Source organism: Saimiri boliviensis, chromosome 1 (genome assembly GCF_048565385.1).
Source record: "Saimiri boliviensis isolate mSaiBol1 chromosome 1, mSaiBol1.pri, whole genome shotgun sequence".
In the NCBI taxonomy this organism is placed as follows: domain Eukaryota; kingdom Metazoa; phylum Chordata; class Mammalia; order Primates; family Cebidae; genus Saimiri; species Saimiri boliviensis.
Genome location: NC_133449.1, coordinates 190,426,239 through 190,450,564, shown reverse-complemented (window position 1 = coordinate 190,450,564; position 24,326 = coordinate 190,426,239). Strand labels below are relative to the sequence as shown.

Genomic DNA, 24,326 nt, shown 5'->3' with positions numbered 1-24,326 from the left:
TTTTCAGGTAAAGGCAGAGATTGCACTTCTGTGCTTGTGTGAATAAAAATAAAAGAGGAACTGGTTGGGACATTGTTTGGGCTGGGGAGAAACAAGATCCCACACTCTGGCAATTTATTTAAGCTTTTGTTTTTATTTTGAGAGGAAGGTGGCCAGTAGGGGAGCTTAATCTAAATTCAATTGGCTGTGGAGAATCCAGAGATGAGAAATTACAGCCTCTACTTTCCAAGGATTTACATCCTGTGTCATGGGGAAATCAGATATGTTCATTAATAGACTGATCTGAAGGCAGAATATGAAAAGGGCTATCATAGAAGAAAAACTAACATGCTATAGAAATGTGTAGTCCAGGCCGGGTGCAGTGGCTCACGCTTGTAGTCCCAGCACTTTCGGAGGCCGAGGTGGGCGGATCATGAGGTCAGGAGATCGAGACCATCCAGGCCAAGATGGTGAAACCCTGTCTCTACTAAAAATACAAAAGTTAGCCAGGTGTGATGGTGCACTTGTAGTTCTAGCTACTCAGGAGGCTCTGACAGGAGAATCGCTTGAACCCAGGAGGTAGAGGCTGCAGTGAGGCGAGATCATAGCCCTGCACTCCAGCCTGGGCAACAGAGGTAGACTGTGTCTCAAAAAAAAAAAAAAAAAAAAAAAAGAAATGTGTAGTCCATTTTCCACATGATATCTGAACAGGCTTCTTATAGAAAGTGGAATTTTCAAACAAACTGTACTTTGAACATTTGTGCTATTGAAAGAAATGACTTGAGCAAGGATCTGCACTCGATTTCAAGAAGGAAATTTGCCCTACTTGAATAGAAGCTAAAGGGGAGTGTTGTGCTGTAGACTAGAAAATTCAATAAGGATTCCACCCCCGCAGGGCTTTGAATGTTTGGTTGACTATTTTAGACGTTATTCTTGTCATATTAGGAAGGCATTTAAGGTTTGAGTGGGAGAGTAATATTCTTTAAAAAATTTCTCTAGCCAGGATGGATTAAAGGGATGGAACGATATACTCGTTTGTCCACCATTTGGGAAAGGGTGAAAGACTGCCTTTAATTCATAAGATGTACATTGTATCTGCAGGAGCAAAATAAGCCACGTATCTTAACACGTAATCTTCATCTCACATATATGTTCTTTTTTTTTTTTAAATCATGGAGTAACTATTTGGCAACCAAGTTGTTTTTAAAGTAATAAGAGCAAATGATATTTGGAATAATTGTTTCAGAACCATTTGTTATTTTACACAGACCTATGAGCAAATAGGATCGAGCTAAGGCATTTATCATATTGTGTGGTTCTGCAGAGGCTGCCATGCTATTATGTATACTTTTATCTCAGCTAAAACTCTGTGGCTGCTGCCGCCACAATTACTCAAAGGCCTGAAGTGTCAAAAAAATAATCGAAATAGCAAAGTGAGAGTCAAGAGTTTTTCCGTTGTTTCTTGAAGTCTTAGAAAGATTGTTTCCTTTGTATTCCCTGTATTCAGAATATAAAAGCGTCTCAGAAATCCAATCTTTACTAGGTCAAACGTTTCAAAAGGGAGCAAAATTATTTTGCAATTGCTTTTTAGTTTAAGGCATGTGTTTTAGGAACTTCCAAACCTTCTTCCTGAAGCTATTGATGAATAAGAAAAACAAAACAAAAAACTAAGAAAATGCCACATAATCCCAGCTACATTGTCCTCATGTAAGCATCCTAACACAGCATGATGGAAAAAGTTCCAAATTGTGATCTCAGAGATCTGAGTTCCAGCTTTAGTTTTGTGAAAATATAGCTTGATGGTTTGTCAAGTCTTGTATTTAATGATAAGGAATTAGGATTTTTTTAATATGGTCTCTGTGTTATTCAGCAGTACTGTTCACAAGCATTAAAAAAAAAAAAAAACAAAAACAAAAACAAAAAAACAGAGACAGGGTCTTGCTGTCTTGCCTAGGCTTGTGTATAGTGGCGCAATCATAGCTTGCTCACAGCAGCCTTGAACTCCTGGGCTCAAGTGATGCTCCTGCTCCCTTTCAAGTAATGGGTTCTACAGGTGTGCACCACCACATGTGGCTATTTTTTAATTTAATTTTTTATAGAGACAGGGCCTTGCTATGTTGCCTAGGCTGATCTTGAACTCCTGGTTTGAGTGACTTTTCCATCTCTGCCTCCAAAGTTCTGGGATTCTAGGCATGAGCTTCTGTGCCTGGTCACAAGTATTTTTGACTTAGGATTCTAGAATATAGGGTGGCACATGATAAGATTGTATTTCCTGGTCAATGATTTTGAGTGGCAGTGATCTGTGTGACTTTTAGGTCAGAACATTTAAAGCCCAAGTAGACTCTCCAGAGTTCTCTTTCCTTTTGTAATGCCTGAAAAATTTCCAGAAAGTGGTGGTTTTATGGGTGCAAGAGTGAGGACAATGAGAAGCAAACTCCTAGCTGACCCACAGAAAGCATGCACTAGGAGCAGGAAACCTTGGTTGTTTTAAGCCACTGAGATTTTTTGTGTTATTTGTTAACAATAGAATAAGCAAGCTTATTTTTGATTGACATAGTCTCTAAAGAGTGTAATGGTGATCAATGGAGGAAATTTCATACTTACAGAGGTCTTTTTTTTTTTTCTTCAATTAAAGTTATACAGACCTTTCTATAGATAGGTGTTAAAACTGCTTTTAGGGAAAATAAGTTTCCTATCATTGGGAATATTGAAATGTGGACTGGGAAACCTTTTGATGGAGGTTGCTACAGAGATTGAAGAATAAAAGGTAGTTAAATTAGAGTTTCAAAGTTCATTCTAGTTTAAAGGTATTCAGATTTGCAGTTCCTGAGGGTAGCTCTTGCACCTTATATTTTTGCAGCAGGTAAGGTTTATAAAGCGTTTTCTCCAGTGCTAACTTATTTGCTCTCCTGTGAATAGCACAAATTTTATATACTGTACCTTCTTGGAGACTTGCACAGGTATTAAGAAAAATGTATTTTGTAGAAGCAAGGTAATTCTTTACCTGAATCCCACAGCAACCAATCTCAATCTTTAAAAAAATATTAAAAAAATTTTGTGGGTATTTAGTAGGTGTATATATTTATGGGGTACATGAGTTTTTTTTTTTTTTTTTTTTTTTGACAGAGTCTTACTGTGTCACCGAGGCTGGAGTACAATGGCACAATCTTGGCTCACTGCAACCTCCACTTCCTGGGTTCAAGTGATTCTTGTGCCTCAGCCTTCTGAGTGACTGGGATTACAGGCACCCACTACTGGCTAATTTTTGTATTTTTAGTAGAGATGGGGTTTCACCATGTTGGCCAGGCAAGTACTGAACTCCTGACCTCAGGTAATTGGCCCATCTTAGGCTCCCAAAGTGCTGGGATTATAGGTGTGAGCCACTGCACCAGGAAATTTTTGTAGTTTTTAGTAGGGACGGAGTTTCACCATCTTGGCCAGGGTGGTCTTGAGCTCCTGACCTCGTCATCCACCCGCCTCGGACTCCCATAGTGCTGGGATTACAGGCATGAGCCACCACAACCAGCCGAGATGTTTTGATACAGGGATACAATGTGAAATAATCACATCATGAAAAATGAAATATCTATCCCCTCAAGCATTTATCCCTGTATTACAAACAATCGAATCACACTCTATTAGTTATTTTTAAAAATGTAATTAAATTATTCTTGACTATAATCACCCTGTTGTGCTGTCAAGTACTAAGTCTTATTCATTTTTCCTTGCTATTTTTTTCTGTACACATTAACTATCCCCACCTCCCCTTTAATCCCCCACAACCCCTTCTGGCCTCTGGTAATCATCTTTCTATTCTCTATCTCTTTGAGTTCAATTGTTTTGATTTTAAGATCCCCCAAATAAGTGAGACTATGTGATATTTGTCTTTCTCTACCTAGCTTATTTCAGTTAGCATAATGAACTCCAGTTCTATCATGTTGTTGCAAATAACAGGATCATTCTTTTTTATGGCTGAATAGTACTCCATTGTGTATACATGCCACATTTTCTTTATCTGTTCATCTGTTGATGGACACTTAGGTTGCTTCCAGGGGAGTGCAGATATCTTTCTGATGTGCTGATTTCCTTTCTTTTGGATATATATTCAGTAGTGGGATTGCTGGATCATACGGTAGCTCTATTTTCAGTTTTCTTTGAGGAACCTCCAAACTGTTCTCCATAGTGGTTGTACTAATTCACATTTCTACCAACAGCATACAAAGGTCCCCTTTGCTCTACAACCTCACCAGCATTTTTTATTGCCTGTCTTTCAGATATATGTCATTTTATCTTGGGAGAGATGGTATTTCATTATAGTTTTTACTTGTATATCTCTGATGATCAGTGATTTGATTTTGACCACCTTTTCCTATACCTATTTGTCATTTGTATGTTTTCTTTTGATAAATGCCTATTCAAATCTTTCCTGTTTTAAAATCAGATTATTAGATTTTTTACCATAGAGTTTTTGAGCTCCCTATATATTCTGGTTATTAAAATCTTGTCAGATGGGTAGTTTGCAAATATTTTCTCCCATTCTGTGTATTGTCTGTTTATTCTGTTGATTGTTTCCTTTGCTGTAAAGAAGCTTTTTAACTTGATGTGGTTTCATTTGTCCATTTTTGCTTTGATTGCCTGTGCTTACCTCAAGAAATTTTTGTTCAGACCAGTGGCATCGAGAGTTTCCCCTATGTTTTCTTCTAGTACTTTTATAGTTTGAGGTCTTAGATTTATGTCTTTAATCCATTTCGATATGATTTTTGTATATGGTGAGAGATAGGAATCTAGATTTGGATATCCAGTTTTCCCAGGAATCTAGATTTGGATATCCAGTTTTCCCAGCACTACTTACTGAGGAGATTGTTTTTTCCCTAGTATATGTTCTTAGCACTGTTGTCAAAAATGAGTTGTGTAGATTTGTTTCTGGGTTCTTTATTCTGTTCCATTGGCCTATATGTTTGTTTTTATGCTAGTACCATGCTGTTTTGGTTACTGTATTGCTATAGTATAATTTGAAATCAGGTAATGTGATTCCTCTAGTTTTGTTCTTTTTGCTCAGGAAAGCTTTGGCTATTCTAGGTCTTTTGTGGTTCCATGTAAATTTTAGGATTGTTTTTTCTATTTCTTTGAAGAATATCATTGGCATTTATATAGGAATAGCACTGAATCTATAGATTGCTTTGGGTAGTATTGACATTTTAATAATACAAATTCTTCCAATCCATTAACAGGGAAGAACTTTCCATTTTTTGTATCCTCTTCAAATTCTTTAATCAATGTTTTATAGTTTTCATTATAGAGATATTTCACTTTTTGGTTAATTACTAGTGAACAATCTGAAAAAAAATTAAGTAGCTTCATTTACAATAGCCACAAATGAAATCATTGCTATTGTAAATGAAGTTACTTAATTTTTTTTTTCAGATTGTTCACTATTGATATATAGAAATGCTGCTGATTTTTGTGTGTTGATTTTGTATCCTGCAACTTTACTGAATGTGTGTATCAGTTGTAATAGTTTTTTGGTAGAGTCTTTAGGTTTTTCCAAACATAAGACCATATCATCTGCAAATAAAGACAATTTGACTTCTTCCTTTCCGATTTGGATGCTATTATTTTTTTCTCTTGTCTGATTGCTCTAGCTAGTACCTCTTATACTATGTTGACTAACGATGGTGAAAGTGGGCATCCTTATATTTCAGATCTTAGAGAAAAGGCTTTCAGTTTTTCCTCATTCAGTTTGGTATTAGCTGTGAGTCTGTTGCACATGGCTTTTATTATGTTGAGGTATGTTCCTTTTATACCTAGTTTTTCTAGGGGTTTTATCATGAAGGGAAGTTGAATTTCATCAAATGCTTTTTCAACATCAATTAAGATGATCATTTGATTTTTGTTCTTCATTCTGTTGATATGATGTACCACATTGATTTATTTACATATGTTAAACCATGCTTGCATCCCTGGGATAAATCCCACTTGCCATGATGAATGATCTTTTTAACATATTGTTGAATTTGGTTTGCTAGTATTTTGTTGAGGATTTTTGCATCAATATTCATTAGTGATATTGGCCTACAGTTTTCTTTTTTTGATGTGTCTTTGTCTGGGTTTGGTAATGGTAATATTGGCCTCGTAGAATGAGTTTGGAAGTATTCTCTATTTTTTGGAATGGTTTGAGTAGGATTGGTATTAATTTTTCTTTAAATGTTTGGTGGAATTCATCAGTGAAGTCATTGAGTCCTGGCCATTTCTTTACTGGGAGAGTTTTTATTATGGTTTATCTTGTTACTTGTTATTGGTCTGCTCAGGTTTTGGATTTCTCTATGGTTCAATCTTGTAGGTTGTATGTGTCTAATAATTTGTCTATTTCTTCTAGGTTTTCCAATTTATTGGCATATAGTTGTTCATACTAGCTGATAAGGATCCTTCGAATTTCTGCAGTATAAGTTGTAAAGTCTCCTTTTCAATTTCTGATTTATTTGGATCTTTTCTCTTATTATCTTAGTCTGGCCAAAAGTTTGTCAATCTTCTTTAACTTTTCAGAAACCGAATTTTTTGTTTCATTGATTATTTTGTATTGTTGTTTTCATTCAATTTCACATATTTCTGCTCTAATTTTTATTATTTATTTCATTAATTTTGCATTTGGTGTGCTCTTGCTTTTCTAGTTCTTTAAGGTGCATTGTTAGCTTATTTGAAGTTTTTCTTACTTTTTATGTAGGCACTTGTAGGTATAAACTTCTCTCTTAGAACTGCTTTTGCTGTGTTGTGTTTCCATTATCATTTGCTTAAAAATTTTTTTCAATCTTTTTCTTAATTTCTTCATTGACCCACTGGTCACTCAGGAGCATATGTTTAATTTTTATGTATTTGTATAGCTTCCAAAATTCCTTGTTATTGATTTCTGGCTTTATTTCATTGTGATCAGAGAAGATGCTTGATATGATTTCAATTTTTGAATGTTTTTAGACATGTTTGATAACTTAAAATATTATCTGTGCTTGGGAATAATCCATATGCTGAGGAAAAAAATTTGTATTCTGTAGCTACTGGAAGAAATGTTCTGTAAATATCTATTAGGTCCATTTGGTTTATAGTTCAGACTAAGTTTGATGTGCTTAGCCTCCCAAGTAGCTAGAACCATAGCCATGTGCTACCACCTCCAGCTAATTAGAACAATTTTTTTTTTTTTTTTTTTTTTTTTTTTTTTTTTTTTTTTGTAGAGATGGGTTCTTGCTAGGTTGCCTAGGCTGGTCTGGAACTCCTGGGTTCAAGGGCTTCTCTTGCCTCCATCTCAAAGTGCTGGAATTATAGGCATGAGCCACTGTGCTTGGCCAGTGGTATTGTTTTACTTTTGGTGTTCATGTGTCTGTTGCTAATATATCAAATACAACTGGTGTAATTTTATCTTTTACTCTGTAACCTTGCTGAATTCACTTATAGAAGTTATCTCTCTCTTTTTTTCTTTTTCTTCATTCTCTACCGTTTTTTCTCCTCTTCCTCCTCCTCCTCCTCTTCTTTCTGTAGATTTTCTGGGATTTTCTACACAATCATGTCGCCTGGAAATAGGAAGCTTTATTTCTTTCACTTTTTATTTCTGTAACCTTGTTTTTCTTTTGTGAACTTTGCACTGGCTTGAATATCCAGTTTCATGCTAAGAGGATTATTATTAAGAACATTGAAAGTAGACAGACTATGTTCCAGTTATTAGGAGAAAAACATTCAGTTTTACCATCAATGTTAGCTGTAGCCTTTATGCAGATTCTCTCTACTGAGTTGTGAAAGTTCCTCTGTATTCCTATTTTTATAAGAACAACTTTTTTTTAAAAAAGAAAAGATATGGGGTGTTGCTTTGCTGTCAGGATGGCCTCAAACTCTTGGGCATAAGTGATCCTCTCACCTCAGCCTCCCCAGTAACTGGGACTATAGAAGTACCACACCAACTCAGCTATAATGAATATTTAAAAATGCTTAAAAATTTTTTTGCATCAGTTGATTTTCTTTTCTTCTTTAGCCTATGTAGTTTTTCTTTTTCAGCCTATAAATATAGTGGATTATATTGATTGAATTTTGAATGTTGAATCAGTCTTGTATCCTTGGAATAGACCCCACTTGGTCATGCTGTGTAATTCTTTATGCATATTGCTGAATTCTATTTTCTAATCTTTTATTACAAATTTTTGTGTCTGTATTTATTACAAATATTGGTATAGTTTTCTTTTCTGTGCTATCTTTGTCTGATTTGGTATCAGGGTTTTACTAGCTTCATAAAATGAATGAAGAAATTATCTCTGTTTCTTTTTTTCTGGAAGAGATTGTATAGAATTAATGTTAATTCTTTCTTTAAACATTTGACAGAATTGTCCAGTGAAACCATGTAGTCATGGAGATTTCTTTTTTTGGGAGTTTAACATACAAATTCAATTTCCTTTATAGTTATAGGGCATGTAATTTACTTATTTTATATTGGGTAAGTTGTAGCAGTTTGTGTTTTTGTGTTTTTTGAGGAATTTGTTCATTTCATCGAAGTTGTCAAATTCATGTCCATAGAGTTGTTTGTAGGGTTCCCTTGCTATCTTTTTTTTTTTCTTTTTTTTTAATGACTGTGTGGTCTATAAGGGTATCTTCTGCTTCATTCTTGATGTTGTCAGTTTGCTAGGAGTGTCAGATTCCCTCGTTTGTTCTTAATATGTGTATATTCTTAATTACACAGTTATATGTTGGTACATTTTTGTTATAGAATTCTAACAATCCAGAGTATGAAATATACAGAGTAGAGTTCTCTTTCATTATCTTCTACACCTGTTTCTCTCATTTTCCTTCACAACTCAGAGGTAATAAAATTAAGAAATTTGGGGTGTATCTTCTGGGACTGGGACTCCTACTCATATGTCATATTTGGTCACCTGGTGGACATTTATTCCCCGACTTTTCAAGGATCTTTTTTGGTGCTATCTTTGTCTGATTTGGTATCAGTGTATTATTAGCTTCATAAAATGAATTGAGAAATCATCTCTGTGCCCTTTTTTCTGGAAAAGATTGTGTAGAATTAATGTTAATTCTTCTTTAAACATTTGGTCATGGTGTGTAATTGGTCATGATGTGTAATTTTGATGATGAAATTTGTGGTGGGGGGAAGTCAGAGTAACAGAGGAAAGCCAGAGGGGGAGATCTGAGGGAGGAACAAGCAGTCATCTTTGTCTCTTTAAGAGGAGGCTCCTTTGATCGAGTGTTCTCACATGTTCCCCAGGCTACGACTTCAGGGGTAGATGTAGAATGGGCTTATTTGGTGGGGTACCAGATAAAGGAGTCTAGAAGCCTAGCTTCTGGAAAACATCTGACCTTTCAGCAAATTCTGTTGTCTCTTCCTTCAAAATACATCCAGAGGATGACCATTATCCATTATTTTCACAACTAACATTGTGATCCAAACCTCTCCTGGATTATTGCAATAGGCAATATAATTCTATAATTCTACCTTTGCCTTCTAAAAGTCTATTCTCCACACAATTACCAGATTGGTCTTCTAAAATATAATTTCTCATGCAAAACTCTCCAAGCTTCACATGTCCCTGAATCTAAATCTAATCAGTTCTCTAGACCAAAGTACCTGTTTACAAGGCAGTACAGCTGATAGGGGAACATCTTAGATAATATCACAAGAATACAATTAACCATTTCCAAACTGTGGAAAATTCTAGAAGATAAAGTACTTAGTTTTTTTTTTGACAGGTAAATGCCATAAAAAGGGAGAGAGAACTGTTGTAGACTAAATGATATATCAACCAATCACAATATGTGGGCTTTGTTTGGATCTTGATCTCCACAACACAGTTATACAAAGATATTTTAGCACAGTTGGAAGAAATTGAGTATGGCTTGGTTATCAAATTATATAAAAGAATTATGGTTAAATTTGTTTGGTGAGATAATGATATTTCTCTTATGTTTTAAAAGTTCATATCTTTGGAGGTACATACTGCTGCATTCAAGAAGAAATGACATAATGTCTGGAATTTGCTTTAACATACAGCCAAGTCCCCCACTTCTCTGAATCAAACACCTAAATAAAAAGAAATGAACAAAAGACTAAAAGTATGTGTATGGTAGATGGAACAAGAATGGCAGGATATTGATAACTCTTGAAACTGGATTATGTGAACATGAAGCTGCATTCCTATTTTATAATTATCTCTAGTCTGAAAATTTCTACCACAGAAAATTTGCTCTTTGGCCCTTTTTATTCAGGAATTCTTTAAGAAACTGGGAGATTTAGTTTTTTTACAAGGCCGCATTTACCCTATCTTCATTTTCCTTCTGTCTGGTGACAGTCTGCAGTGCCCTTTCAAATTTGGGCCCACTTTGGTCCTCTGGGTATTTCTAATGCTTTTTTAATGCAGTGACTTCTGGAAGTCCCCTCATACTTGTTAACTAATAGTCCCACTGGATGGGGTCCACTGCCCCAAATGAGGTGTCTCTAATTTTAGATTGGAATCAGAAAGATCCAGATGGGTTGCCACTTATAACTGGTATACATTTCAGCCCATGAACAGAGATGTGCAGGAAATAATATGCAATTTTCTTACGTAACTTCACTTAATTTGTAATTTGAGCCTCGGTTCTGCTGATGTCCTGTTTGGATTTCCACCTCTCCCTATTTGGAAATCATACAAGGCTGGGGTTTTGAGGGTGGGCTGAGAGCATACTCTCTGTTTATTGGAGCATACAGCTGAAGTTTAGATGCCCATCAGATCAGTTGCCAGAACGTCTTTAGGTGGTGTGGCCTCTATGCCATATGTGAGACAGGTCTCCGTGATCCTGCTTGTACGCATAATATAGCCATCCCCTCTTGAAGTTTTTGCCACATATACCTCTCCAGCCACATTTTAGAGGGCTCCTCTAAAATCCATAGTTTGAAGGTCTCTCACTGACCTAATCAGTACCCCTCAACACTGTGGTAGAGTAAGAAGGGCAGGACTAATTTAAAAAATCCTGCTTCTCTTTTTTTTTCTGCTAACTTTCCTCTTTCCTGTAGAGTTTGAGATTTTAGAAATAAAAGTCAGGTGGGGTGCGGTGGCTCATGCCTGTAATCCCCACACTTTGGGAGGCTGAGGCAGGAGGATAGCTTGAGGCTAGGAGTTCAAGACCAACCTGGGCAACATTGAGATCCTGTTTCTCAAAAAAAAAAAAAAAAAAAAAAAAATCAGCCAGGTGTGGTGGCTCTTGCCTGTGGTCCCAGCTACTCGGGAAGCTGAGGTGTGAGGATCACTTGAGCCCAAGAGGTTGAGGCTGAAGTAACCTATGATCACACCACTGCACTCCAGCCTGGGCAACAGAGGGAGACCGTATCTAAAAAAGAAAAGAAAAAGTCAAGATGATTGCATGCTATTGCCGCTTTCAGCCCTGCCATACCCTCCTCTGAGCAATGAACACAAAGCCTGCTACCTGCTTGAGTCCAGAAGGGAAAGGGTGAAAAAAAAAGGGGAAAGGAAAAAAACTAAACAGAAACATGTTAACATCTCAAAATATTCTGCCACATTTGAAATACAGGAGACTTGAATTCATTAGAGAACTTCTACTGGAAAAAAGGAATTGTTCTTGAAAATGAGTTCTCCGCAGTTGCATGGGCTGTGTTGGACGTAGGTCCACTGAACGCCGCGATGTCATCATCGATGTCAGCGAATCTGCCGGGGGCCTGGCGACCTTCGACCCCTAACAGCCCCGCCGTGTGGCGAGCTCGGGGCAGTGCTGCTCGTTCACTAAGCGGTCTGAGTTCTTCAGCTGTTTAGGAGACAAAACTGCTTTTATTCCTACTGAATCTTTTAAATGAATATCCTGAGAGTCAAGAAAGGCCAATCTACAGGAAAAAGGGGGAGCTGGACGTTAAGCATCTTCTAGAAACTCTTCTAGCCGATTCCATGAAACGGCGACAGAAGAGGAAACATCTGGAACATGAAGAGTCCCAGAAAACCGCTGAGAAGGGAGGAGGTAGGTGCGGGGCGAACCGTCGGGGGCACAGGCGTCCTTGGCCAGCCCGAGCCGCCTTCGGGGAGGCGGCACCGAGGAGAACGTACCACCTATGCGGCAGGGAAGGGAGACCCCGGCCGCCGCCGGCGCGTCCATCTTGAGGGTGCCCGGCCGTGCGGTGGCCCCGGAAGTCCAGATGCCGCCCGCACACCGACGGCCAGCTCTGCTGCTCTGAGAACCTGTGCACCTGCAACGACGTGATTCCCCAGGCGGGCCGGGCGGGGCGGGGGTGGGGGACCCGCTTACAAAGACCCCGTGATGCAGCCTGAGTCTCCATTTGTTCTTCCGCTGGGGTGGCGGAGTTGGGGGTGGAAAGGTTCTGGTAGACATCTATGAGTTGCACTGCCCCGTTTAGCAGAAATGAAAGAATAGCCCAATGAGTTAAAGGCCTTGTTGAAAAATATCTTGAGAAGTAAAATGCTTGTTAGAAAGTGGATTAAGCCCTTGTTTAGGGATGGCGTCATACCGAAACCATGGAGGTTTGATTCCTTCAGCTGGAAGAATTAACCCATTAACCCAATAGAGTTTGTGAATCCAGAGTGTGGGACTTCCCAGAGGAAATGAAGCACAGGGGAGGGGCCTTAGACTACGCTGTCAGTTTCCTTTCCAAGACGCATGATCGTGGCATGTGTGCAGTGTAAACAAGCCCTTTGTTCTGAAGGGAGATGGTCACCTGAAGGAGCAGGGCAGAAAGGAGCCTGCCCCAGATGGCTCTGGAGGCTTCTGCTGCAATTAAGAGCTCAGCAGGCCTATGAGGCCCAAGGTCATAAGGACTGTAGGTTGAGCCCGGGGAATGGAGGCATGGAGAGTAGGTCTGGAGAGGAGGGGGTTGAGACAGGAAGGGGAAGGCAATGGTTTTCTTCTCCTTCAGCTACCCTTACATTTCAGAATATTTTCTCTCTCTCTCTCTCTCTCTCTCTCTCTCTCTCTCTCTCTCTGTGTGTGTGTGTGTGTGTGTGTATGTGTGTGTGTGTTGGGAGCAGAAGGACTGGGGATAATGGGAGTGCTGTGGTGGGTTCTGCAGGGTGGGCTTCCTGTCACCATGCCTGGGCCTGGGCAGCACTCAATACGCATAACAGTGTATACTGAATTTTTGTTCAGGATATTCCAGGAGACAGTCACTCATATACCCATATATACATTGATACAGGAAAAAAGTCACACACCTCCACACACAGTGCATATAGTTATACATACACCGTTCCTCTATTACATACTCATGCAACCCTTGTGTGTGACAGTCCTTTCTTCCTACAGAGATTTCATGTGTGCTGTGGTGTATGTGTATGTGTGTGTGTCTCCTCAATTCTCACATAAAAACAGCTACCTTAAACTATCTCTAAATACCTCTTTAAGAGCCCCACACATCGTATATACCATATCTGCAACATATTGCATAGCAGTGCTAGGCCTGCTTTGCCACAGACCACAACAAAACAAAGATTCACCACCATCCCCTTATTAGGGTTGCCAGATGAAATACAGGATGTCCAGTTAAACTCGAATTTCAGATAAGCCACCAATGATTTTTTAGTATGAGTGTGTCCCAAATATGGTACAGAATATACTGACAGTAGAAATAAGAATGACAAATATTGTAGGGACATACACTTGCCATCAGCTATTTTTGCTAAATCTGAGGACCCTTATATACTCGTAATGAGCTGACCTGTTATATACTTACAGATTTCTGCTTAGTGTCTGTCTTCCCTGTCTAGAATGGAAGGTCCACTTACAAGAAGGACTGTTAACAGTATTCCTAGAGTCTAGAAGAGTGGACTGGTGTCTGATACATGATAGCTGTTCATCAAATATTGCCAGATGAATGAATTAATATACATTATAAATATAAGCTACATCATATAATCAGGAAAAGTTACATATTGCATAATTCTAGGGTTGTAAACACAAACTACGCACACAAACTCCATAGACACAGACACGTTTCTACAGTATACCCACACGAACCTACACATATCAAAGGCTATCTGATATGCATCACTCTTACACTTTAGAGGTATTCATAGTTACCGCACAGGCCTATATTCCTAACAATACATTATCAAAATACCTGTTGATGGTAATTAAATTCTGGAGTATCTACCAGAAGCCAGTTGCATAAACCATGTGTGTTCACCACACCTGACATATGTCAGCCACTCAGTAAATATTTGTTGGATGGATAAATGATGCACAAACATTCCTCATCCACCGTATCTCTGTGTACTTCATACCTTTCTCAGGAATGTCAAAGTCTAAAAAGGATGTCCTGCAGTCTGGATCCAGTGGAGTGGCCAAAGCCTGGAGCCAAGGGGTAGGACAAGTCTCCTCTACCTCTGAATACTTCTCCTGCATTTCTTCATCACACAAGCTCATCCATGGTGGTAAGGGTGCAGGGTTCCTTGGGCATGAGGCTCCTTGGCTGCGGGGTTCATTGGGCATGAAAATCTTTGAGTGTGGTGTTCCTTGGGACTGGGGCTTTTTGGGTGCAGGGCTCTTTGGGCATGAGATTCTTTGGTTGCAGTGTTGCTTGGGTCTAAGACTCTTTAGGAGTGGGGCTCCATGGGTTTGGGGCTCCTTAGTTGTGAGACTCTTTGGGTGTGGGACTCCTTGGATGTGAGACTTTCTGAGTATGGGGTTCCTTGAGCTGGGACTCTGGGTGCGGGGTGCTATGGGTGTGGGATTCTTTGAGTACTGGGATCATTGGGTGCAGGGCTCCTTAGGCATGGGACTTTTGGGGTGCAGGGCTCTTCGGGTAGAAAGCAGGAGGCTCATAGATCCAAGCATGAGGCTGAAAGAAACTCAGGGCAGTTGGATGTGATCAGAGCTCTGCAGAAGTGTCTGGGCAAGATGACACAGCTGTTAGAAAAGCATGGATATGAACTCAGTGTAGGAGAGCATGAACCGTGGTGTGCAGTCAGGCAGTCAGGGAGCAGAAAAAGAAGTCTGTGCTTGGAGTGTAGTGCCATAGGACCAGATTAAGCACCTTCAGCAAAACTATCTGGGTTCTGCCTTTGCCTTCCAGAGAAGAGTTCCTCAGCGCAGGCCTCCAGCACTGCAGCGGGACTCTCTAGCCCACACACCTCACACATACAGCCACACTCTCCACAGGTACACTCTCTGCACACACACAACCCAAATGCATGACCTGTAGTGCCATTCTCCCACATCACCTCCCACCTTTCACAAATAACACATCAATGATGGCACCAACTCACATCCTCATAGCACACACAAGCTGCCAACATTCCAGAGGCTGTAGTCCTTACCACCATACTCCACAGCCCTGGATACAGACACCCCATCAACATCCCTACACATAAATGACACTAGAATCACTGCCCCACAATATGAATGACAAATACCAAGCTCACCACACAGCTGCGCCACACCATAGTCCCTCTCTCCTGCACCACACATATTCAACTTACGTTCCCCCAGCTTCTGGTACGCCCTGTGCATCTGCTCATGTTTCTAATTTCCTTTTCCAGGAATCCAGAGAATACATCAAGACAGCCCCCAGCCTCAGTCACCCCTAGTCCAAGTTCAGGAACGAGGAGTGACTCCTCCCTGCTCACAACATGTCTCCTTGTCTCCTCATTCATCCTATAAGACTTGTGTGTCCTCTCTGTGTGTAAACAAAGAGGAAAGGGGCATGAAAATATACTATATGCAGGTACAAATGAAAAAAGGTGTAGCTGTCTCCTGGGAGACAGAGGAAACTTCAGAGTCTTTAGAAAAGCAGCCAAGGATGGAAGAAGTGACCCTTCCTGAGGTTGTGCGGGTAGGTACTCCCCCCTCGGATGTGTCCACCAGAAACCTCCTTTCTGACAGTGAGCCCAGTGGGGAGGAGAAAGAGCATGAGGAGAGGACAGAGTCAGACAGCCTGACAGGCTCACCGGCTGTTGAGGAGAGACCCAGGGCCAAGACACCTGACTGGCTGGTGACCATGGAGAACGGCTTCAGGTGCATGGCCTGCTGCCGGGTGTTCGCCACCATGGAAGCCCTCCAGGAGCATGTGCAGTATGGGATCAGGGAGGGCTTCAGCTGCCACGTCTTTCATCTCACCATGGCTCAGCTGACAGGCAACATGGAATCAGAGAGCACCCAAGAGGAGGAGGAGGAGGAGGAAGAGGATGACCATGAGGAGGAGGAGGAGGAAGAGAAGCTAGAAGAAAAGAAGGAGGAGGAGGAGCAGCCCACAGGGGAAGACCGTGGCCTGAGGAGATCCTGGAGCCAATGTCCAGGCTGTGTGTTTCATTCTCCAAAGGACATTCCAAAGGACAGGAAGTGAGCAAGAGCTGGGTTGGGCTCAGTCCAGTGAGGGATCAGTGGCTTCCCTGAGCCAGTACTCTCTCCGCAGTTCAGGGTTAGGTCTCTGTAAGGGAGATTTGGGGGCTTTACTGGCTCAGGGAACAATGGAGAGGGGCATAACTGGGCTTCTGTTCCTTGCCTAGGCATCTAATAAAGTCTTGACTGTACATCAGGATTTGTCCTGAGCTTTCCAGCCCCTGCAGGAAGTTCTGAGAATTTCAAAGATCGCATTAACTAAGAAGTATGTTTCTTTTGTTTGATTTTCACACAGCAACTGAGACTTATGGGCCAGAAGATACTGGAAGATGGTGTGGCCTTCTCTTGTAAGAGGTAAGACCTGAGACTTGCAGTGTTCTGAGGCGGTGTTGTGAGGCCCAGAGGAATCCTAGGGAAGGAGCCGCAGGGATGCACAGGCTTACCTGGTGGCTCTGCAGCCACATCAACTTGTGGTGTACCTAGTGCTTCTGGAGGAATTGTCCCCCATTTGCTTAGATGATGAGGTGAAGAGCATTGACTGAGAACTTTCTCAATGTCTCCATGATTGTCCTCAATTCTAAGAGGAAATCCTGGAGCTCTTCTATGCAAATAAAGCTCAGTGTAACCTCAAGGGCCAGGATTGGCCTGAAAGGACAGGGTGCCAGCAAGATCAGAGGTATGGAGTTTAAGGGCCTTTGGCCTGAGCTGGGAACTCACCTCAGCCCATGGATATAGCCCTTGGGGAAAAGGGGAATTTGGAGAGGTAACAACATGATCCTGATGCAATCCCAAGAGACCTGGAAATTTCAGACCCTTCATTTTGCTGCAGTTGATCTGGAAATGAACTCACTGTGGTATGCATGGCTCGAGCTTTAAAACTGACTAGCAATGCTCATATTGTTTCTTGCCTCTTCCTGTTCTGCCTCAATTATTTTCTTCACTTCCAGGGAGAAGAAAGAGCCATGGAGATAGTAGCAGACAGACTGCCCAAGGTATGAAGGAGATGAGGGAACAGCACTCAGTCTAACATGTAAACATCATATGTAATAAAGGCTGTGTTTCAAACCTTCCCTGGATATATTATTTAATTAACAAATTAATCTACCTATCCATCATTTTCTTTTTTCTTTCTCTTCTTTCTTTTTTAGATGGCGTTTCACTTTTGTTTTCCAGGTTGGAGTGCAATGGTGTGATCTGGGCTCACTGCAACCTCTGCCTCCTGGGTTCAAGTGATTCTCCTGCCTCAGCCTCCTAAGTAGCTGGGATTACAGGCATGCACCACCACACCCAGCTAATTTTGTATTTTTTTTAGTAGAGACGAGTTTTCACCGTTTTGATCAGGCTGGTCTCGAACTCCTGAGTTCAAGTGATCCATCTGCCTCTGCCTCCCAAAGTGGTGGGATTACAGGCATGAGCCACCGTCCCCAGCCCTTTTTATTATTTTCATCTATCACTTTAGTGGTTTGTGAATAAAGTTTTATACCAGCACTGAAGATATCTACCAGCCTTTTCTAGAGGCAGCAATACTCAAACTCCTGGGATTGATTAGGCTTCTGTGTGACAATTTTTCCAAGGCTGGATACCACATTTCACATGAGACCATGACAAACTCTGCTACATACCTATGTTTCCATCATCCAGCTTTATTAAGCTTACCATTTTTCCATGTTTGCTTCAGTTGGCTTTGAAGTAAAAATGATTACAAATACAGTCATAGTCCCCTGTTCCATTGCCTTACATACGGATTTTGAGTATTTTTTTTAGTACTTCTGTGCATGTCTTATACTATTACATAAATATATAAAATGTTTTGAATATCTTAAAAGTTTCACATAGCATCATTCTTTATTATTCCTTTGCAACTTGTTTTTATTAAAAAACAGGTTTTTAAGATGATCCATTGTCATAAACATATCTGTAGTTAACTAATTTTTACCACTGTATTATAGTTCATTCTGTCAATATGCCGGGCATGGTGGCTCATGTCTGTAATCCTAGCACTTTGGGAGGCTAAGGTGGGTGGATCCCCTGAGGTCAGGAGTTTGAGACATGGCCAACATGGTGAAAACCTGTCTTTACTAAAATTACAAAAATTAGCCGGGCATGATGGTGCATGCCTGAAATCCCAGCTACTAGTGGGGCTGAGGCAGGAGGATTGCTTGAACCTGGAGGCAGAGATTGCACTGAGCCACACGGAGCTGAGATTGTGCCACTGCACTCCAGCCTGGGCAAGAGAGCAAGACACTGTCTAAAAAAAAATTGCCAATTTTTAATTTATCCTCTTTTTGATGAAATTTTAATTGCATCCAAATTTCCTCTATTACCATACAGTATGAGTCTCTCTTGAAGATGTATATACCCAAACATTCTTGCTATGCTGAAGTATATACATATTTCAGTTTAGTAGTTATTGCCATGGTATATTTCTTCCTTTATTCAAGCATTTTTTTTCTATTTTTGTTTTTCAATAATGGTTAATGATTAATGCTTTCTCCACAAATGTTATATACAATTTTTATTCAATGTAGTTTAAGATATCTTTTCATTCTCCTCATGAATGGTATATTTTTTCTATTATATTTTAGAATTGGTTATTATTGATGCATATTTTAAATTTTCATTTCACATGCAGCAACCTTTTTGAAAATTTTCAGATATAAGTATTTCTATGTAGTATTCTGTACTTTTCTATATTCAATCATATTAAATACAACTAAAAAGAATTAATTTTTTCCTTTTTATTTCTAGACAGCACTTGCATTTTTCTTCTGTTAACAGGCTAGGACCTCTGGTACAATATAAAATAATAGTGATCATACAAATAACTTACTTTTTAAAAAATTGGTAAGAATAAATATTGATTTTTTTGTGGGTTTGATGCATCTATTCAGATTATTTCATTCCTTTAGTTGTTAATTTTATGTGATGCATCATAGGTTTTTAGATGATGAACCATCCTGACCTCCCTGAAATAAACCTCATTTTACCATTACTTTCTTTCACTAAATTGTTGAATTCACTTTGCTATGAAGAAATTTAGGATTTCTATGACTATTCACAAATAAAATCAGGGCATAATTTTTTTCTTACATTATCGTTGTCCATTTTTTCTTTTTCTTTTTCTTTTTTTTTTTTTTTTTTAAAATTAGCTATCTCCTATGCCATGATTTTTTTTTTCTCTCTCTCATCCCTAAAAGAGCTTCTATGGAATGGGAATTCATTTAATCCTTCTTTTTAAAAAAATTAATTTAATTAAAATTCCAGGATACATGTGTAGGATGTGCAGGTTTATTACATAGGTAAACGTGTGCTATGGTGGTTTGCTGCACCTATCAACCCACCACCTAGGTATTAAGCCCTGTATGCATTAGCTGTTTATCCTGATGCTCTCCCTCCCTCCACCCCACCGACAGGCCCCAGTGTGTGTTGTTTCCCTCCCTGTTTTCATGTGTTCTCATTGCTCAACTCCCACCTATAACTGAGAACGTGCAGTGTTGGGTTTTCTGTTTCTGTGTAAGTTTGCTGAGGATGGCTTCTAGCTCCATCCATGTCCCTGCAAAGGACATGGTCTTGTTCCTTTTTATGGCTGCATAGTATTCTATGGTATGTACACTTACTACATTTTATTTACCCAGTCAGTGCAGTATTCACATGCTGTTTTGATTCTTCTTGATGGGCGCCACCCACTGCAGCTGTTTGTAGTTGGCCATCTTGGCCCCTCTCTTCCCATTTAATCCTTGAAGTTTTGGTAAAGTTTTTCTTTAAAAGCCTTATGAACTGGGATTTTTCTTTTCTTGGGTAGAGGGGTGAGAATAATTTTGCTTACTGTTTCAATTTATTGTTTAAAGTTTTCAGGTTTTCTTGAAGCAAATTTATATTTTTATGAATTACATTTAATAATACAAAGTAGTCCATAATTTTGTCTTGGTAGTCTGTGATTTAAAAATCCTCTATTTTAATTATGTTTTCATTTGTTTTCTAATTTGTTTATTTGTGCATTTACTCAGCTAGTTCACCTGATTAGTGTTGCCAGAGATTTGCTAATTTGATAATTGAAAATAAATTCTTTTAGTAGTTTTGATATTTTGTATTTTTCCTTTTTTAGATTTTCTAAACATACCTTTATTAACTCTTTCCTTTTTTATAGGTTTACTCAATTTTTTCTTTTTCTAGTATCTATTGAACACTTAACTTACTGATTTTTAATCATTTATATTTTTAACTAACTGCATGTGAAGCTATGCAAATTTTCTGAAATGCCGTTTTATTAGTATCCCACAAGTTTGCTGTGTTATACTTTCATTGTTACTTTTAATGTTTTATAATTTCTATTCTGATACTCTCTTTAATTTGTGGATCACATAGGAATACATTTTAAAGTTGCTAAAATTTTATTGTAACCTGGTATATAGTCAATTTAAAAAGTGTTTCTTGAAAATAATGTGTATTCTCTATTGGATTCAAGTTCATATGCATATCTGTTAATCAAGTTTCTTTATTTTATTCAATTTTTTTTTGTCCTTACTATTTTTAAGTCTGATCTTCCAGTTTCTGGTATAGACTGAAATATTTTACAATGATTGTGAACTTCTCCATTTCTCCTCATATTTATACAGAGTTGGCAAATCTATTTTGAAACTATATTACAAGTCACGTGAAAATTAATGTTTTGTACATTTTTTGGTGGATTTTCATATTGTCAAATATTTTCTCCCACTTTTTCTCTATTAATTACTTGCTTGCTTTAAATTCCATTTAGTCTGATTTAATAAGGTTTTTGTCTAAGAACTGTTTTGCTGTACTTGCAATATTGAATCTGCTTTTTAGTAAGTGAGTTTAGCTCATCACACTTATTTCGAAGACTGAGAGGTTTGGAAGGATTTCCACCTCTTCATCTGTGTTTTTCACTTATTGTCTCTGGTAAACTGTTGGTTCCCATCAGTTCCCTCCCTAATATCACTCTCTGCTTCCTGCTAGCTGAACTCTGATTTTGTTCAGGTTTTGAACTTTATTGGGCACAGCCTCAGGAGATGAATCGTGATTTAATGAAGCTGGTTATATTGCTCCATTCCACTTTTCTAGTGATTGATTATCACCAAATAAGTAGTAAGGGGAAGTTTGCTGGGGAGCTTCTGGCAAATATTTTCCTCTTTGATAAAAAGGGAGTGGCTCATGGTAAAAAACCCTGACCCCTTCCTTCTTGTCTTTGAAGGTAGATGGTGGAAGGTGTAATGCCTACAGCTATGACAACTGTCTTTCAAACACGAGGGGATAGCCATAAAAATTACAGAAAATCCCACTCAGGTACCTATTGTCACTGAGTCACCTACCTCTCAAATCTGAACTTTATGAAACAGTAATGTCATTATTGTTGAAGCTGCTTTTAGTTGGGCACACTATACTGATATGGCATCTGTGATATATCACACTGCTATATGCTCATAAAATCTGCATTTCTTGTCTTCCTGAGCATTTACGTAAACTGTATTTCCTATCCTCTTTTACAGTTAGGTGGGGCCATGTAGCAGAGCTTTCTGATAGAATATGGTAGAAGAGATAAATGGGAGTGTGGATAAATGGGGTAGCCCAGGCATGGCCCACCAAATCTTCCACACGATCTTCTAAATCTCTTCTTTTCTCCTTTTTGCTGGAATACATGGAGGATTTAGGTTCCTGAAAGATGGAGAATTCAACAAGGAGGATCTAATAGAGTTGCTGCTTGTTTTGCAGGCATAAAATCCTTTATGGAATGGGTTCCAAATGAGCTGCAGGCAGAGTTCGCTCAATTTCTCCAAGTGTCTGAGATTGGTAGTGGTGGCTGGAGTGCAGGTCAAGTACAGGCTGGCTAGTCCATAGATACTGATTCTCTTCCTGGACACATAGTCTTTAAGGTAGTTTTCCTTGTTCCTGGCGGTACTAATCTTTCTCCCTCAACACTTTTCTCCCTCTTTCTCTGACCTTTCAGTACAGGGAAATCTTTCTACTGTTGCAGTGAGCAGTATTGTTTGTTCACAGAAATCTTTCCTGTTCTCCTGTGGTTTCTGCTTTTGACATTCCATAGCTAACAATTTTCCTTTTTTTTCTCCTTTGTTTCTGCTGGGTCTTTATCTTCCTAATGCAATGAACTTGAAGTCCTTGGCTGACTGGATGGGGAAAAATCCAGCAGCAAAGAGAAGTGATAAAAAATATTTCAGTTAATTTTTCAAAGTAGCATCCAGCTATATATTTTACAATTTTTGGAGTAATATAGAATGTTGTCATCATAAAAATGCAAATGATATTATTCAATGTATAAAAACAAAATTAAAATCCCCTTCAAATTATCCCTACTCTCCTTACAAGCCTGCTTCCTTTTGCAGAGATTTGATTATTAGTTGTTTGGTTTCAAGATATTTGATCCATGTATTTACATACATAGCTGTTTTATGTGATATATGTAGCTTTATAGAGACTTTTTATTCATAAATTGTATCATACTATGTGTAATCTAAATCAGCATTTTTGTTGAAGATCTTTTAATGCCCTTAATATAGATATTTAACACGAATCTTTAATATAGATTCATACCTTTTTTTAAGCAAGTGTAATTTATTTGCTTCTAGTTACAAATCATAATATAATTATCCCCTCATTGATGGACATTTTGAGAAAGCTGTTCCTTTCTCCTTCCTTGTCTCTTGCCTTTTTAAACTGGATGGCATTTCTCCTAAGCATTTAATGATTATCAGGACTGTCTAATAAAATACTTTAAATGGTCTGCAGTTTCCCTATAGAGGGGTAAAATTTTAAACTCTATATTTCAGTTCTCTCTCAACATCTGGAATTTTCTTAGCTATTTCTTCACTTCATGTTGAGTAATTGCATGATTCACGTAATTACTTTTTCCCTCTAAGGTACTAATTTTGATTGTGTCGTGGATTACTGACAAATGCTAGTCTTCCAGTCAAGACATTGGGCCCTTGATCAAGGAACTTAATTTCTCTGGCCTCAGCTTTTTTATATGTTATGGAAAGGTTTGGGCTAGCTGACATCTAGAATGCTATAGTCTGTGAAACCTCCTCACTTACTTGTCTGCTGTTTGAGAAGAGAGGGTTTTCTTATGAAGCATGAGCATCATACTAATTTACATTTATCATCATTTTTAATCTTGAATTGGCCAGAATACTAATCATACCTGGCTTTTTAGTTATATATTATGTTACATATATTTTTAGCTCTAAATACTTTATATAACCCTTGGTACTATTTTAAATAGCATCTTATTTTCTCTTACATTTTCTAATTTCTTATTTCTAGTGTAGAGGGACTTGATTGATTTTAAAATTTTTGATATTTTAACCCTCTGCCTTGATGAACTATATAATTAGTTTTTACTATTTTACCTGTGGGTTTCCTTGGGTTTCCTAGATAAATGATGATATTGAATGTAAATAATGTATTCCATGAATAGTTCATTATAATGCATCTTATATATGCTTTTAAAAGTCATTGTAACTTTTTTTTAGATATTTTTAGAACTCCCCCCCACCCTGCAAAGGAGAACTAATATCAACGATCTCCATATATCCATTCCATGTTTTAATTCTTTTCTTGTATGTATATATCCATAGCAATATATAGAATTCATGTGAATATTTATTTACATAACTGTTATAACATTATGAAATGTATTTTATTTCAATCAACATGTTTTCAGGATTTATCCATGTCAATTAATATAGATCAAGATCCATTTAACAATTTGATACTGTTCCATCATATGCATGTGGCCTCGTTTATTTTCCATTCAAATATTATTGAACAATTGAATTGTTTCTATCACTTCTCTAGAACAAACAGGATTTCATAGAACATTGTGTAGATTTCTCCTGAGAGTCAGAAAGGGTCGGGTTGTTTGAAGGATTGCTGCTTGCCTTTAGCCCCCTTCCACTGGCCTCCTCCAGTCAGACATTTGAAGCACAGATGACATTTGTCAGAAATTTGAAACACAGATGAAAGGAAAATTCTTCCAGATGGGGAGACCTAAGTCA

The 24,326-nt window shown here is 38.6% G+C and overlaps 1 protein-coding gene across 4 annotated transcripts in view; it reads left to right on the top strand.

Moving 5' to 3' along the window:
- The window catches only part of FAM170A (family with sequence similarity 170 member A), a 62,134-nt gene extending 43,347 nt beyond the window's left edge, over positions 1-18,787 (top strand). The window contains exons 3-7 of one of the 4 annotated variants that reach the window (XR_012512818.1): positions 11,530-11,967; positions 14,250-14,390; positions 15,498-16,296; positions 16,592-16,650; positions 17,244-18,787. Coding sequence is in view for 1 of the 4 variants with exons in the window: in XM_074382244.1 (XP_074238345.1) it covers positions 11,898-11,967; positions 14,250-14,390; positions 15,498-16,296; positions 16,592-16,598 (1,017 nt within the window). In the remaining 3 variants the exon portion in view is untranslated. Of the gene's footprint in view, positions 1-11,529; positions 11,968-14,249; positions 14,391-15,497 lie in introns of those variants that run through there. The other 3 variants (XR_012512819.1, XR_012512817.1, XM_074382244.1) reach the window with 3 other exon arrangements.
- The last annotated feature ends 5,539 nt before the right edge of the window (positions 18,788-24,326 follow it).